This window comes from Macrobrachium rosenbergii, chromosome 14 (genome assembly GCF_040412425.1).
Source record: "Macrobrachium rosenbergii isolate ZJJX-2024 chromosome 14, ASM4041242v1, whole genome shotgun sequence".
Lineage (NCBI taxonomy): Eukaryota > Metazoa > Arthropoda > Malacostraca > Decapoda > Palaemonidae > Macrobrachium > Macrobrachium rosenbergii.
In genome coordinates this window covers 21,017,138-21,033,240 of record NC_089754.1, presented here as the reverse complement: position 1 = coordinate 21,033,240, position 16,103 = coordinate 21,017,138, and the positions used below count along the sequence as shown (strand labels likewise).

Here is a 16,103-nt window from a genome sequence, read left to right as displayed (position 1 = left end):
ACCTTAAGTAAAGACCAAACTAGGGTAGGCTACATGAAGCCCCTCGCTATCCCAGCTTAACCAAGAGGCTCATTAGCCTCGCGAAAAAGCCAAACAGGGAGAGGGAAGCAACATGAGATCCTCGCTATTTCAGCTTAAACGAGAGGCTTATTAGCCTACGCAAAAGCCGAAACAGGGGAAGGGAACATAAAAGGAGAAGACCCTAGTAAAACTTAAGGAAAGCGCGCATTGGAAAAAAACGAACACAAAACCTTATGAAGGGCATGTGAACGAAAAGAATGAACGACCCCCCCCCTTTTTTCATGGAAAAAAGGGGGGCAATAGCCTAACGCCCCAAAAAGGAAATCCAAAGCTAACAACCAACCCATAAAAAGGGATAAAATAAAAACATAACAAAACAAAACAAGAGGAGGACCATACCCAACACGATGTGGACGTGAAGGGAAATGGCCGCCTCATAACAAAAGAAATATCCATAATAATCATCAAATATCAAATGCATCCGAACACTGGGTTAAAGATAAAACAAAAAAACTTAAAAGTACTAACGTAAATAAAATTCCCAGAAGCTAAGAGAAGAGAAGGGCAAAAATAAGGCATGTTAATGAATTGATAAAAGGCGAATAGGCTCGAGGGGGAAGTCCGACGCCTAAACACCAGCCCTCATCTCGAAGCAAAGGGAAACAAACGTTAATCAATCAAAATCACTAATTAGACCTCATGAAAAGGAAAATGATCCTAAACACGAAGAGGAACCGTGAGAAAGATTGAAAAACAGGGCGACCCAAGATCACGAACCACGCATGGAGGTCACGTGAGGCCACGAGAGGAGATCGAGACGGGCGTTATAAATCCCTTTAATTATTAAACTAAAGGGAAATAAGGAGCCTCAATCGCCTCAACTAAAAAACGAAATACTGGTACTCAACTTAGGTGACGAACGACCTTGTGAGGAAGCCATAATGATGCAAAAAGGCACAAGATTAAAAGCACAACGAAAAAACGTGTGACCGAAGGTGCTTGCTGAAATGGAATGAGGCTAGCGGTGTTTTGTGTGCTGTCCGCGAGTGGTGCATGGGTTTGTAACGGCACCTCCCTGTGGGACTTTTGACTTTGGGATCTCTATAGGATAAGGTTCCGTGTTTTTGTAGTTCACCCTTTTCCATACACGACTCCATCTGATGGAGCTCGCTCTGGGGGTAGTAACTCCAGCATTTCATTTAGCTTTCTCTGGTATCTAGCAACGGAATTACCTAGAAATAAGTGCTGAATGGACTTTTTCACCGGGTGACATGGGACCCGATCCAGAAATACATATTGCTCACTGAGATATGGAGATTTTATTTAAAGAGATGTTCTGTCTTCACTGAGCTCAGTGTCCTTTTCCTGCCTAAACATCATTGATAATGATTGTTAAGCTCATCTTGCAGAACAGAACATGAATATATTATGTTTTTATGTCAAATTTTAATCAATTTTGGGCTTCATTTGTATCTCAGCCTCACATGGAGGGATTAAAGTTGTTATAAATTTTTGTATTCAATCTAAATAGAGTAGTCAGGTGATAGATAAGTTTTAATTGTACAGTAGTCACATTTAGGCAAGAGAGTTACGCACCATCAAATATAGTAGTCAGCATTGCTAGTTGTAGCCTGTTTTTATATAAGTAACTTACCACATAATTACATACCTATAGTTTCTACTTTACGCGGCAGCTCAAAATTCGAAATTTGTGGTGGCGCTCTTTTGTTTTGAGTGTAGATATGTTGCCCCGCCCACTTTCGGGGAAGAATAGGTACAACTTAGCTAAGGAGCTCAATTCATTTCTGCCGGTTAATGACTGAACACCAGTTATTAGCAGCTCTAGTTTTCGTTTTCACCGAATGGTCGGAGATCGTCTTTGGTGAAGTACTCTTTTGTTGGTAGCGCAGCTATTAGCTTAGCTAATTTTTTGGATAATTCAATTGGGACTTATTCATTTGGAATTCTTGACCATTATGTCTGACTCTAGTTTATCCAGCATTAGGTACTGCAGCAAAGGCTGCAAAACTAGACTCACGTCGGTAAAATACGACCAACATACAATTTGTTCTCCTGAGTTGACTTGTGATGAATGTAAAGACTGGGATCAGGGTAAATGGAAAACTTTACAGTCTCATTTAGACAAACTGAAAAGGGACCGAATTAGGAAAGCCACAGCTAGGGCCAAAGCAAAGGCTTCTGCTAGTATGGGCCATTCTTCAAGGGAAGGCATTGATGTTTTGCCTATCCCTTCGACGCCTGTGACAGCCTTTTCTCCCATTTCCAGCCCTCCAGCTTTTCCCGTCACTCCTGTACCTAATTCTTATTCTGCTGAACCCAGTGCCATTGCCAGCTTAGAAGCACGGGTAGACCAGAAATTTAATTTACTTGTAAATACGGTGTCCCAAATTGGGAATTCTGTGAAGGTCCTAATGGACAAATTTAATAGTGTTGTGTCAAGTGATGTGTCAGTGGAGGGGGTGGCTGTTCGCCCCACCGATGCTCCTAGACCAAGGTCCCTGCTAAACTCCCCTGGCAAACATGGGAGGAAGCAAACTGACAGTCCAAGGGAGGTCGCTGGGGTTTGCCCACGAGCAGTTGTCGCCTCATCCGAACCCGTTGTCCACTGATCCCAGGCCGCGGATGAATACCATTGGAAAGGTATTAGAATAGATACCCATACTCTTTCTTCAAGTGGATCAGACTCGCCCACATCTAAGACGCAGTGACCGTTTTACTCGTGTCTAGACCACTGAAAAGGCTAGGCGCTTCTATGGACTCCGATTCTCCCCCGCCTCGTAAGCGAGCAGTTGAGAGAGATCATAGCTCTCTCCCGTCTTGTAGTTTCTGGGTTTCACCGACAAGAGATTCTCGCTCTCTTTCCCATGCAAGAAAGCGCCCAGGCATTGTATATAAACGCCAATTCACAGATTGTTCGGGATCCGACCTTTCACCTTCAGAGCTCCCAAAGTCCGAGCGCCCAATGTCCGAGCGCCCAAGATCCGAGCGCCCATCATCGTATGAACGCCCACCTGTGTCTGAGCACCCATCACCTGAGCGCACTGCTCTCGCCTTGCCTGTTCGGGAGCACCCAGATTCCAAGACAGAAGAGCCCGTGTTGGACCACTCGGAGCGGGAACGGCAGTCTTCAGAGCGCCCATCCTTGGCGGACCAAGCGTCCACGGACAGGGCAGTTGCTTCAAAGGAGTCTCTGGCTGCTTCAACAGCGGGTGGGCGCGTATCATCCATGTGCCCAGTTGCTGGTGGCGAATTTTCAATCAACCCCTCTTCTAATGTTGTCGTAACCTCGCATCAAGAATTTCCGTCAGCCCCTATAGACCCTTCTTTGGCGCCGCTTCAACTCCGGCTTGACAAAGTGTTGAGCCTTCTTGAGAAACCAACTCCAGCGGTACAGGACATCACACAGGACTCTGTAGAACCTCCAGGATCTCCCATTTTGTCCGCCGAAGAACCTGTAGAAGAGGAACAGCCCACCTCTCATTACTCGGCTTTACTGAGGTTTTTCCTGGTCTGCTACCCGTCGTCCTTCTCCCCAGTCGTTCCTTTATCGCCAGGTTCAGCCTACCTCGGCATGCGTCAACCTCCAGGTACCACCAGACTTCCGCCCATGGCGTTGTCTTCGTCTTGGAAGAAAGCTTGCGGCCGTATGGATGCCTGGCTAACAGAGAAGAGGAAAGTCAGGAAGGAGGTTTTCTGTTCACCTCCTTCGTGCTTAGTAAGACAGAAGTATCTGTCTTATGCAATGGGAGAAGCTCCATCCAGGCTAGCAAGGGGTGGTTCCACTGATTTCAAAAGCGGTTCCACCTAAAGTCTGTTACTCTGCATGGGGAATCAGCATCTGCAGACACTGAAGCAGCCGCGAAATATCCGGAGGCCTTCAAGAAGATCATCGAGGAGAAGGGCTACCATCCAGAATAGGTGTTCAATATGGATGAGACTGGCCTGTTCTGGAAGAAGATGCCTTCCCGGACATACCTTATGAAGGACGAAATCCTAAATTCAAGGCCCAGAAGGATAGGGTTACCCTCATCATGTGTGGGAATGCAGCTGGTTTCATGCTTAAACCAGGCCTCATTTACAAGGCTGCAAACCCCAGGGCCCTCAAGAATAAGAACAAGGCATTGCTTCCTGTGTTCTGGATGCATAACCCTAAGGCCTGGATCACCAAAGTCCTCACAGAGTACTGGTTCCATCAGAGCTTCATCCCTCAAGTTAGGCAATACCTGAACGACTTGGCCATGGAGTTCAAGGTGTTGCTGATTATGGATAATGCTGGTGGCCACCCTCTCGATCTTTCTTACAAGGGAGTCCAGCTTGAGTTCCTCCCTCCCAACACCACCTCTCTCCTCCAGCCTATGGACCAGGGCGTGATCCGTGCACTCTATACTGGGAGCTCCCTCCAGCACCTTGTAACTGCAATAGACAGTGACAGTGAATTTACACTAAAAGAATATTGGCATAAATTCACGATTGCCATGTCTGAGCATCATCAGCTGATCACTGAATGACATGAAGAAGGAGACCCTGAACGCATGCTGGAACAAGTTGTGGCCGGAATGTGTTCATGATTACAGGGGTGTCTCTCCTGAAGAAATTCAACATTCGGCCATTAATAAGGCTGTCCAGTTGGCGAGGATTCTAGGTGGGGAAGGCTTCGAGGACATCACCGAGGATGAAATCGGCACCCTTATTGATGCTTACTCTGACCCCTGACGGACCAGGATTTGGAAGAGCTGACGAAGTCTGCCAGTGAGGAAGAAGATGCGCCAGGTTCAGGGGAGGAGCAGGAGGAAGAGGAGAGCAACCTGACTTGGAACATCTGTCCCACATGAAGAGAATGATTAAGGATATTCAAGAGTATGTTTCAACATGGGATCCTTTTATGGAACGCTCCTTAAAGTTTTCAAACATCCCTGATTCAGCATGGGAGCCCTATAATCAAACCCTCACCACCATGAAAAAGCAGCGACAGCAGCTGCCTATCACCATGTTCATCAAACGGACGAAGAAGGCCCCTCCAAAGCCTCCTAAATTACCTGAAGTAGTGCCTCTCTAATCGCCTGAAGAAGTGCCTCCCCAATTGCCTGAAGTAGTGCCTCTCGAATCACCTAAAGAAGTGCCTCCCCAACTGCCTGAAGTCATGCCTCCCAAATCAACTGAAGAAGTGCCTCCTGAAGCACCTCCTGAAGGTGAAGAGGCACCCTCAGATGAGTTGTAACTCCTCTGCTTTGCTGTGCAGTCATATCTTCATCGTCATTCATCGCACTGCACAGCTAATTCATCATCATCATCTTTAATCAACATTCATCGCTGGTGAGTACCTGTGTGATTTATGTATGTAGTAATCTTAATATATAAGTACAGAAATATGAAATTTTTTTAAAATGTGCATACGTTTTTTTTAATTTTTTGTCTCTCTCTTTTTGTGAATTATGTATACGCAAATAAAACGGGATGGCTTATAACTGTATGAAAGAAAATGTGTGGCTGAATACGTAGGGGGGACTGGATTATTTTCACCTACAGCTGTAAGCCATACAGTACGTATGTATAAATGTAACGATAAAATGTTTAAGATGACTTGGAAATTATATTAATAATATCATTTCAAAGATTAATACAGTAATAAGGTAATATTTTAGTATATATTTGATGTAGGCTGGTATTTTTAGGCATACAGTACTTTGGTGTTGACCTTTCATGGTAGACAGGTACAAATATACATAGTATTAAATTTTTTAAAAAATGTGCATAAGTTTTTTTAATTTTTTCTCTTTTTGTGAATTTCATACTGTATACATAAATACCAATGGTTCCCCCTGAAAAGAAAACGGGACGGCTTATAACTGTATGAAAGAAAATGTGTGGCTGAATACGTAGGGGGGACTGGATTATTTTCACCTACAGCTGTAAGCCATACAGTATGTACGTATAAATGTAATGGTAAAATGTTTAAGATGGCTTGGAAATTATATTAATAGTATCATTTCAAAGATTAATACAGTAATAAGGTAATAGTTTAATGTATATTTGATGTAGGCTGGTATTTTTAGGCATACTTTGGTGTTTGACCCTTCATGGTAGACAGGTTTAAGCATTTTTAGAGGGGCGTTGTAAGCATTCGCGGATTTGACCTATTCGCGGGCGTGTGGGACGCATCCCCGTGAATACGGGGGGGTTCACTGTATACTTACCCAGTAATTACATGATTGGAGCCCTACCTCCTCCCCTCACATGGACATAGGGGCATAAACAGAGTGAGCTCTTTTGCTAGGTTGTTCCTTTCTTTCCCCCCGAAAATGGGCAGGGCACGTCACCTACCCCAAAACATATGAGCATGACCCACGAATTTCAAAATTTTAAGCTGTCAAAAAGTGAAACTAATAGCTATGTAATTACTGGGTAAGTATATATAAAACTTTATTTCATTATAAAAATGTCATTTTTATCCAGATATTAAATTTTAAGGAGTTGCAGTATATTTAGGTAATAAATTTTGATATAGTTTATCAAGAACAAACCTTCTGGCCCAGCCCCATTAGAGTTAAGGGTGTTAACTGAGTGATCTGGTCTAACCATTTCATAAAAATAACAATGATATACTTAGTTTATACTGATGAGAGATATGTGTAAACTGAATGCATCAGCCTCTGTGTGAGGTCTACATGGCTTATTAAGTAGATGATATAGACACTCTGTGTAATATCATGAGTGATGAGAGGAAATAAGAGATGTTTATGAATTTTAGATTTACTATTTTGCATGCCCTTAATTTTTATTGTTTGTGAGTTGGATGAGTTGGTTATGAGCTCAGTCTCAAGAATTTCCTTATTATTACCACATGACAACAGTCTTATGATATGTAAATGTAATTTACATCATGGATTTAGGTACTATAGTTGCTGCAACTTTTTAGTTATGATTGCATATTAATTATTTTCAGATTGGTCTTGTCCATCACCCAGCCTTATATCCTCTTGTAGGTGGTGATCCATACAATGAATCATCCAAAGAAGTCACTACAAGTGCTGATCTTCACCTTATGGAGCAAAAGAATCTTGTTGTGATGCAAATTAGATCTCCTCTTATCAAAGTACGAGTTGCCATAAACAGTATACAGTAGCATTTAAATTCATGTTTGTTACTTTGGTGATACTGTATAATATTTACTCTTTTGATAAATGCAGCTAATACCAATATTGCAGAGGTATGTGTGTGATATTTCTAGTCTGTGAAAAGTAATTTTGTGTCATGGTTGTTTTAGTCTGATATACTGTACTGTATAGCACTTGTTTTTCAGAAAGAAAAAAATAATTTCATAACAGAAATTGTGACATGGTGCAAAGAAGTTGGTATCAGAAATATTGTAATGTTAGCTTCTTGCAATGCATATGAACGGAGGAATTACAGTCAGTTAACTGGATCCCAGCTTAGATATTTAACTACTACACCAGAGGATGGTGAAGTATTAAGGTAATGAAATTTTTTTATTTATGTCAAAAAGACCTGAGTGCATTCTTACACAGAAGCAAAGGAATTTAGAGGTAGAAATCTGTAGAGAATGTGAATTTATTATCAACAATAAAAGTTTCAGGGCACCAGTTTTTACAAACTGAATCTTCAATGGTCTTCCATCATAAATTTTATCACATTTTCTTTATTTACTCACACCACCTCTGGTGCTTGACAGATCTGCTTCCTCCTTTGTCATTTCCTCTGATTCAGGATCAGTTCTGATAAAACCTGAAGTGAAAAAATTATCTATGGTAGGTTTCTCTGTAATTACAGGCAGTCCCCAGTTAACGGCGGGCTCGGTTAACAGCGATCCGGTTTTATGGCACTTGTTTAGCAACGAAAATCAGCAATTTTTGGCGCCAAAAATTGCCGATTGGCGCTGATAATTGGGTATTGGCGCTGATACATACCTAACAGAGGCGCCGATAACCCCCGAAAAGCGCTGAAAATTGCCGATTTTCGGTTAGCGGCGATTTTTGGTTATCATCACGCCCTCAGAAACGGAACCCCGCCGATAACCGGGGACCGCCTGTACAATATAATAAACATCACCATAGTCACTGCTGTTACTATCAGAACTATCTTATAGTTCAGGTCTACTACTATCATTGTCATTTTGGAATAAAAGCCTCTGTACTACGTCATCATCGAGAGAAACCTACCCCCCTCTAAGCCATTTTGATGGTTACTGAAAGTCTAGCCCTCATCCTAAGATTATCCTGTACTAAGTTGGAAATCAAATGCTGCCATTTGTCAATAGAATATAGACAAAAGCTCCTTAAAATAACCAGGGAAATGCGTTACCTATTTCGAGCTGCTTAATTATCACCAGAAGAATGATGACTGAGGAAATCAGTCCTACACAGTGAAAGGGTTAAGTAGTATTTAGGAATAGCCTAAGAAAATTTTTATTTTAGACAAACTTATTAAAGCAAATTTATTTTATCACAAATGTATTGCTCTCTAACACAGCTTCTTCATGCATCTGTCCAAAGACCAGACATGTCAGTCCATATAGAAAGAAAAGGAAGAGGATCGGCTTGCTGGGATATGTTAGCAGAATCACCTATGGTCCTTTAGATCCAATAAAACTAACTGATGCACTTTGCTTGCCTGCTAACAACTGAAAAACTTCATTAACTCCCAGACCTTTGAACCATTTCTAGTCATATAATATTTATTTTTTTCTAGCATTGGTGATAACTTTAATTACACTACTAATAAGATTTTCAGTGAACCCATGTTTTGGGAACAGCACTGGTTATTTTCTTCAAAAGCAGTGATATATAAAAGTTCTTTAAGTTTTGTAATACAATAGTTTTTTAATTTATTTTTTTTTATTATTTGAAAAGTAAGTATTTTTGTAACTATCAAGTGAATGGTGTTTAGTCATTTAATAGATTATTCTAATATTCATTTATGGGTATTGATTCCTTAAATATTGTTCAACTATAAGTTTAAGTTCTTGCCTGAGTTATTATGTTTGGTCAATTTTATATCAGTGGTTATTAAGTTAATTCCATTTTTTCTTCCGTAGACTTTTATATGCATATCTACTGATTGGCCAGTGTCAGATACAGTCTTCTTTAAGACCTGAGATTAGTTACTATGTTTTCTCATATTTGTGTTTTTCATGAGAAATGGTTTTGTCTTTTCCTTAACAATCTCGTTATTGCTCATTACCACTTTGTCAAAGTGGTAATGAGCCTTTTCAGAAAGAAACAGAAGAGGCCATTATGGCGAACTTAATTTTTTATTGTTTACTATCTTTTGGAGCCAATCTCTTTCAGTGACAGCTTAACAAGTTTGAATTACGATGCCTCACATGATTAGAGCCTTTGCGAGGGCCCTCGATAAGGCCAAGAAATTCAATCAGAAAATTAAGATGTCTTCAGTCCTCATGTCTTCTTTACAGATACTATTGCTGCTATTTTCCAGGATCATTTTATTCTACTTCTGGCACCAAATATCCTCTCAGTATTTGACAAAACTAGGTGAAAAAGTATAAGGAATAACCTCTTACCAGTCTTTACTCTCTGTCTGAAAGGACCAGGCTCCTTTAGGCATAATCCAGACAGCTCCTCCTGTTTGTATACTCTGCAGGAGAACTTGGGAATCTCCTGCAGTTAGTCTGGTTTTCTTCCCAAGGTATGCAGATGCTGAATGTGAATCTCCTGCAGTTAGTCTGGTTTTCTTCCCAAGGTATGCAGATGCTGAATGTATTTTATGGTCTCATCAGTTATGGATCTTTCTTACAACAGCTGGAATATTTGACATGGATTCTGGACCTTATATTTTGCGGCCCAAGAAAACCATTGTTTATTTGCTCTCTGCAGCTCCTTTAGCCTTAAAAGTCCCATTCATCCTGTTTGATTCCGTCAGACCTAGAAGTAGGCAGCTTCTTGAACCAGAGTTCCTTTTAGGATTAAGATTACATCAAACGTTTTCAAAGGATTTTTCCTTCAAGCAACTAGGAGATCTATTAGCTCTGTTGTCCTTTTGATCTTGGATCAAGGTTAACCAATTAATGTTTTCCAAAGTCTTTTTCCAGTATACTCTTCTGATGAATCACCATGGAATTCTTGAAGCTTTTCATGGCTTAAGCAGCTCACTTCCTATGCAAGAATTGCCTCCAATGATTTCACTTCTCTCATTGCTTGAATTTGTTATCCTATTGACCTAATATTTTATTTGGTGGGCTAGTGCTTGTAGAGTCATCTGCCTCACCAACATTAGCTGTCTCATCCTTGAGGCTAATATGCCTGTTGTTGATACTTTCATACCCATCCTCATGTCCATTCATTTTTCAGCTTAGTCCCAGTCCTCCTCTTGACTTTCTTCTTGTAACCAAAGGTTTTCTTATGCATCTTTGCCCAGGAGCTCCCTCATCCTTTCAGGTGTTTTTCACCTTTCAAAGCATTAGCAGCTCAGCACTTTTCTAATGTAAATTCCTATTTAGGCTGCAAAATTAATTTTTTCAATACAGACCCATTACTTTCCCCTAATTGGCCTTCCAACCCCACAGCTATTTCAAAGCCTTTTCAGACCACAGAAAGTATGACTGATCTAGTTACCTGGGACCCAACTGGGATCTAACTGATCTTCCCACTTTTCTTCTACAAGCTAAGTTGCCTGTCTGGTCTTTGCACAGATGCATGTGTAGCCTTTATTGAGGCAACATCGTTGGTTTGTTTAAAGATCAATTTCATTTTTGAAATTTATTTTTGTGTTTTAGAAACAAACTATTATGTTATCTGTACCCTTCTGTAGTTGAGCACAGTGCATCAGTTCAAGAGCAAAGGTTCATATTGAACAGAGGTTGGTGAGACAGTTGGAGTTAAACAGTAGAGCCAAACATTGTCTTTGAAGGCTTTCTCCCCCTGAATGAACAAGATAATGTGCCAAAATAGTAGGGTGTAGTAAGGCTTTGGTTTTACAAAAACAAAATTTATTAACATTTTCTTAAAGAAACTAGTTTCGCAATGAATGCACCCCTCACTTTGTCTCATTTATAAGTCGGAATTCAGCCCTATGCTCTTTAATTTGTTTGTTTTGTTTTTTTTTTGCCATTATTCAAATACATTAAGTTCATATTTGTGAAGTTTAAAAGATATTTAACATTGTGTATACTGTATTTTTAGATCACTAGGGGCAAGTGAGTTAGAAGAACATGAAGATGAATTTGGAAGAAAGCATCGTTTTTTATCTGGAACTGGGTTTGTTAAGCACTTCATGGAAATATGGTAAGACATATTTTTTAGTTTTTTAGAACATTTCTTGACTTGTTGGTATTGGGCTACTGTTTTCTTTGTTTTTAGCACCATAATGTATATGGTGCTGTAATCCCTAATTAATTGCTCTTGTCCAGTCTGTGCTGTGCCCATGATCACAGTACTTTAATTGCAGACAAGAGGTACTGTACATGCATGTAAACACACTAAACAGCAAGTGATGTGCAGAGGAAGAATGAATTATGTAGATAAGGGAACTTAAAATGCCTCTGTGCAACAAGATGAACTACATGAGCTCTGTATGTATGCTTGATTGGCTCAGTGACTATTACATATACTGATTAATGTATGGATTGGGGGTTTGGGAGAAAGTGGGAAATCGTGTGACTATGGTGTGACTTTTGTATGGAGGGAGGGAATTCTCATACTACTGAACTGCCCTTGGTCTTGAGGCTTGCTTTTTGAACTAGTGTACTGCACTCTACAAAGTGTGGGTTGCTAAGGGTCATGTTAGTGGTTTGTTTGTTGATGCCCTGGCTGCAAATTGGCAGAAAACTATGGTGGCCCTGACAAATTAAGAGATCTTGTTTACCTTGATGTTGCCTGGTTTAGGTCATCAGCAGTTGCCATTGGAGTCTCAAGATTACCTTGGAGGACGTAGAGCACTTGGAGGAGAGGCTACTGTCTTATGTCCTTGGAGGACATAGATCACTTGGAGGAGAGGCTACTGTCTTATGTGCAAGGAATTGAAAAGCAAATCTGTAAATTGCTATTTTTACTTTTAGATTAGGCTAAAATTATGTTATGAAGAGGAAGTTGTGGGAAAAAATATGAGGCCAGGGATCAGCCCCTACGATGTCCATCATTGTGTGGTTGAAATGTATAACAAATTTTATTAGGGAAATATTAATTATTCTAAACCACCCGCATCGTGTTCTCAAGTTGTCGGGATACTTTTGCCAGTTGGCATTTATAACCATTCACAGAGTTTTTATAGTAAGTATTAGAAAGTTGAATGATTCTGTGTATGAAAAATATCATTATTTTCTCATCACGCCTTATTACAGTATCTCTTACACAGCATCATATGGTAGAATTTATTTACTAAGTTTAAAGTTATTGGGTACTTTCTGCACTTCCTTTGATAATAAGTTAGTGATGAGTGTTACTTATTTGCTATGAACCATTACACCGCTTGAATAAAATACATTAAGAGATGTAGATAAAATTTATCAGTTTTACACTTTCCTTTGCTTCTCAGTTTCGTTCAGCTGCAGTTGGGCATTATGCAGTCAGTGGGTATTGTTTTGTAGTTGGTCATCTCATAGGTTTTTCCTTGTATTATCATTATCATTATAATTAAGTAGCTTAACCAGACCAGTGAGCTAATTTATTTAGCTCTCTCAGGGCTGGTCCAAAGGATTTGTCCTTGTTAAGGATAAAGTTGAGATGCTTTTTATTAAATTACAGATCTAAAAATTTTATTATTGTGCTAATTGAAAATGATGTTGAGTCTGACAAAATTTCTCTAATTTGTTTCCAAAACTTGAATTCAGATTATATTTTGGGTATTCACTTAAAAAATGTTTTACTTGTTAATGTTACTTTGCAGTCTGTACATTGGAATATGTGGGCTGTGCATCAAATATCCATGGGTCCAACAAGAGTAATCACTTCTAAGATGTGTCAGAATTACTTGTCTCTCATTTTAATGTAAATTTCACATGCTAACATTGGGCTTGATTTGTTTTAAATAATCACTAGTGGAGTATCTGTGTGTAATTTTGTCATGGTAGTTACAGCTTTGGCTGTGCTATTGATGTTTTAACTTCCTTTAATATCTGTATGAGGAGGATCTCTACATATTTCTACATTTTTACCTTTTCCATATGATTTGTAAAGTGGAATTTTTATTTGTTGTGCAAATTTATTTTATTATAACTCCAAAGGATTTCTGCACAACTTTTAGTCACTATAAACAAAAAACTGATAGCATACAGTAGATAGGTTTATTCAAATGATCATAAATCTGCATCTTAGCTAGATAAACACTCCAAACTGAGTAAAATGCATTCCATTGCAAAGCAGTTGCAATATGCATGGAAAATTACAATATGTAGACATTTGCTGGCAATCCAGCCATGTTGCTAAAAATTACAAATTTCTTACAGCATATCTTGAGTCATTGTATGGCTGATCCTGTTGCACGTCATTTTGCTGTTGTCACTGTGCAGCCTGCCTAAGTGCAATGTGAGTTATATAATGGCTGCCAGTAAAACAAAACACATGAATGAACATAAATAATGAAATAGCTAACGTCAAATATTAAGTTAAATTACAATACTTCAAGGCTTAATTACACTCAGTGAACACTTAACAATTTAATAACAAATAATGACAAATCAAAGGTCATGAAATATTTAAGCACATCCCCAGTAAATAAACATTCAATAATTATAAGAATAAATCTTTGGCAGTGCCGTAGTGAAGGAAAATCTTCTCTTTCTGGTTCCCCACGTGGGAGGAGATTGGTTAACGATTTGCAAGCTGAGTTCCTGAGTCACACACAATAAGGCATCCCTCTGAAAGAGAGAGGCATTGAATTAAATATAGAACTGGCATGAAATGAAGCCCTAACACCATGCAACTGAGCTGTTAAGTTTCCATAACTAACAACATGCCCGTGAATGGCACAACCAGTAAAGACTCATTTTAATTGCATTTTTCCTAAATTGGAGTTAAACTGTACAGGCAAACAATGAATGGCTTTGGCATAGAGGAGTTTTATGGGGTCTACGGTTGGACTTGGATGTCATAGGAGAGAGAGGGCACTTGAATATCATGGTAAGGACTTGGGAGACAGTTTCTAGATAAAAGGAAGGACTAAGGTAATTAGGACGAAAGAAATAAGGTCGCCGTAAGCCCAGTGCATTGATTAGACTTACCTCGGGATATCCTTGTGACGTACCACACTAAGTTGGGCCCAATGGTAGAATTCTCATGGCACAGGAATATCCTTCTATAGTAAGAGCAGGGGACAAGGCGCATCCAGCTGTTATGAGAGTCTGCTAGCAAGTAGGCCATTAGCTTTCTCTTCTAGTCTCAGCTGGGCAGACATTAAAGTCAAGGCAGTGTCTCACAAGATGGCGGATGCTGCAGGTCACATGACACTCCATTTGATAGGCCTAAAAGGCATTAGAGAACTCACAGCAGAAATAGATAGGATTGGGAGTGGTTAATGGAGAGAGAGAGAGAGAGAGACTGCACCATCTTGGGCCTTCACTTGTCAGCCATTTTAAAGGGTAACTTGTGGAACGAGGTTAAGCCTTCATCCCATAAGGCTGTGAAAATGGAAATATTTTTGGGCAAGGAAAATTTGTTTTGTTGGTGATATAGCTGAAGATTCCATGCCTGATGAAGATTTGGATCCATCAGTGTAAATTTCATAATGTGGACCTTTACATCTTATATGTTCTTCTGCATGCCATATAATGATGTTTGAAGGTATTTTTAAAGGTTTTAGATATGAATTTCAAGTGTGAACAAGTTTTATTCATAGCCAAAAGAGGAAGTAGTTCTATTACTGGAGGAACTTTTATACTGATATTCGTTGACTCAAACAGTTTGTTGGCTATGATTGGGATAGGTGGTGGTGATTGGGACAGCATTGTTCTCAACGGACTGGGGTGGAAATAGCCCACCCTCCCCCACCTTTAAAGGGGTTCTTTCAAGCATCAAACCTCTCTCTAGAAGATTACATGCAGAAGGCCCTATTAAAGGTGCCATAGAGAAACATGCATATATTCACCACGAGGCATGTCTCTTCAGTGTTCCCAAAAAGGATTCCTGGGAAAAAAATTATCCTCGACCTATCAACATTGAATAAGTACATTGTTTGCCAAAAGTTTCGGATGACTACCGTTGCCCAAGTACGTTCAGTCATTCCAAAAAGGAGGGGGACAGTTTCCATAGATCTGAAAGATGCATACTGGCATGTCCCTGTTGTCGCTCCCTTTCACCCCTTCCTAGGGTTCCAGATAGGGAAAGAGACATACAGGTTCAAAGTCATGCCTTTTGGACTAAACATTGCCCAAAGTATTTTTACAAAATTATCAACGGTAGTCGTCCAGGAACTCAGGAAAGAAGGAATACAACTAATAGCTTACCTAGATGACTGGTAAATCTGGGGGGCCACAAGAAAAGAGTGCTTGAAAAACCTAAGAGCAGTGGTCAACAGACTCCAGTCAAAAGGTTTTATAATAAATTAAGAAAAATCCCGCGTCATCCAGCAGACGTTTTCAGTGGTTGGGACTGTGTTGGGATACTCTTCAGGGCCTGTTGTCTCTCCTCATCAAAACTCAGAACAGAATAAGGAAAGACCTCAAAAGGTTCCTAGAGCAGCCCAGAGTTTCCAGACGGCAGTTAGAATGCACGATGGGTCTACTGCAGTTTGCATCAGTAATAGATCCAGTACTCAGATTGCAATTGAAAAATGTGAACATATTTTGGCTGTCGCACGCAAGACAAAAGCTGTGAGACAGATCTCACCAAAAGAATCAAAAAGTCGGGGAGGTACTTCAGCCTTGGACTCGGAAGGAATCTCTGGCGAAACAGGTCACCCTGACTCCTTCATCTGTAAGAGTGACAATTCACACAGATGCCTCATTGACAGGTTAGGGAGGACATTGGGAGGATCGTCAGGTGGCAGGGAGGTGGTCAGCTACTCTGAGGAAGTGTCATATCAATTTCCTGGAATTGATGGCTGTCTTTTTGTCTCTCAAAAAACTCAGACCTCCAGAAGAGACACACATTCTG

The 16,103-nt window shown here is 40.1% G+C and overlaps 1 protein-coding gene across 1 annotated transcript in view; it reads left to right on the top strand.

Annotated features, from left to right (window-relative positions):
- LOC136845760 (proteasome assembly chaperone 2) overlaps positions 1 to 16,103 on the top strand; it is a 69,793-nt gene that overhangs the window by 19,312 nt on the left and 34,378 nt on the right. Inside the window, exons 3-5 of the mRNA XM_067116008.1 lie at positions 6,986 to 7,135; positions 7,343 to 7,515; positions 11,199 to 11,300. Of these exons, the coding sequence (XP_066972109.1) occupies positions 6,986 to 7,135; positions 7,343 to 7,515; positions 11,199 to 11,300 (425 nt within the window). The remainder of the gene's footprint in view (positions 1 to 6,985; positions 7,136 to 7,342; positions 7,516 to 11,198; positions 11,301 to 16,103) is intronic.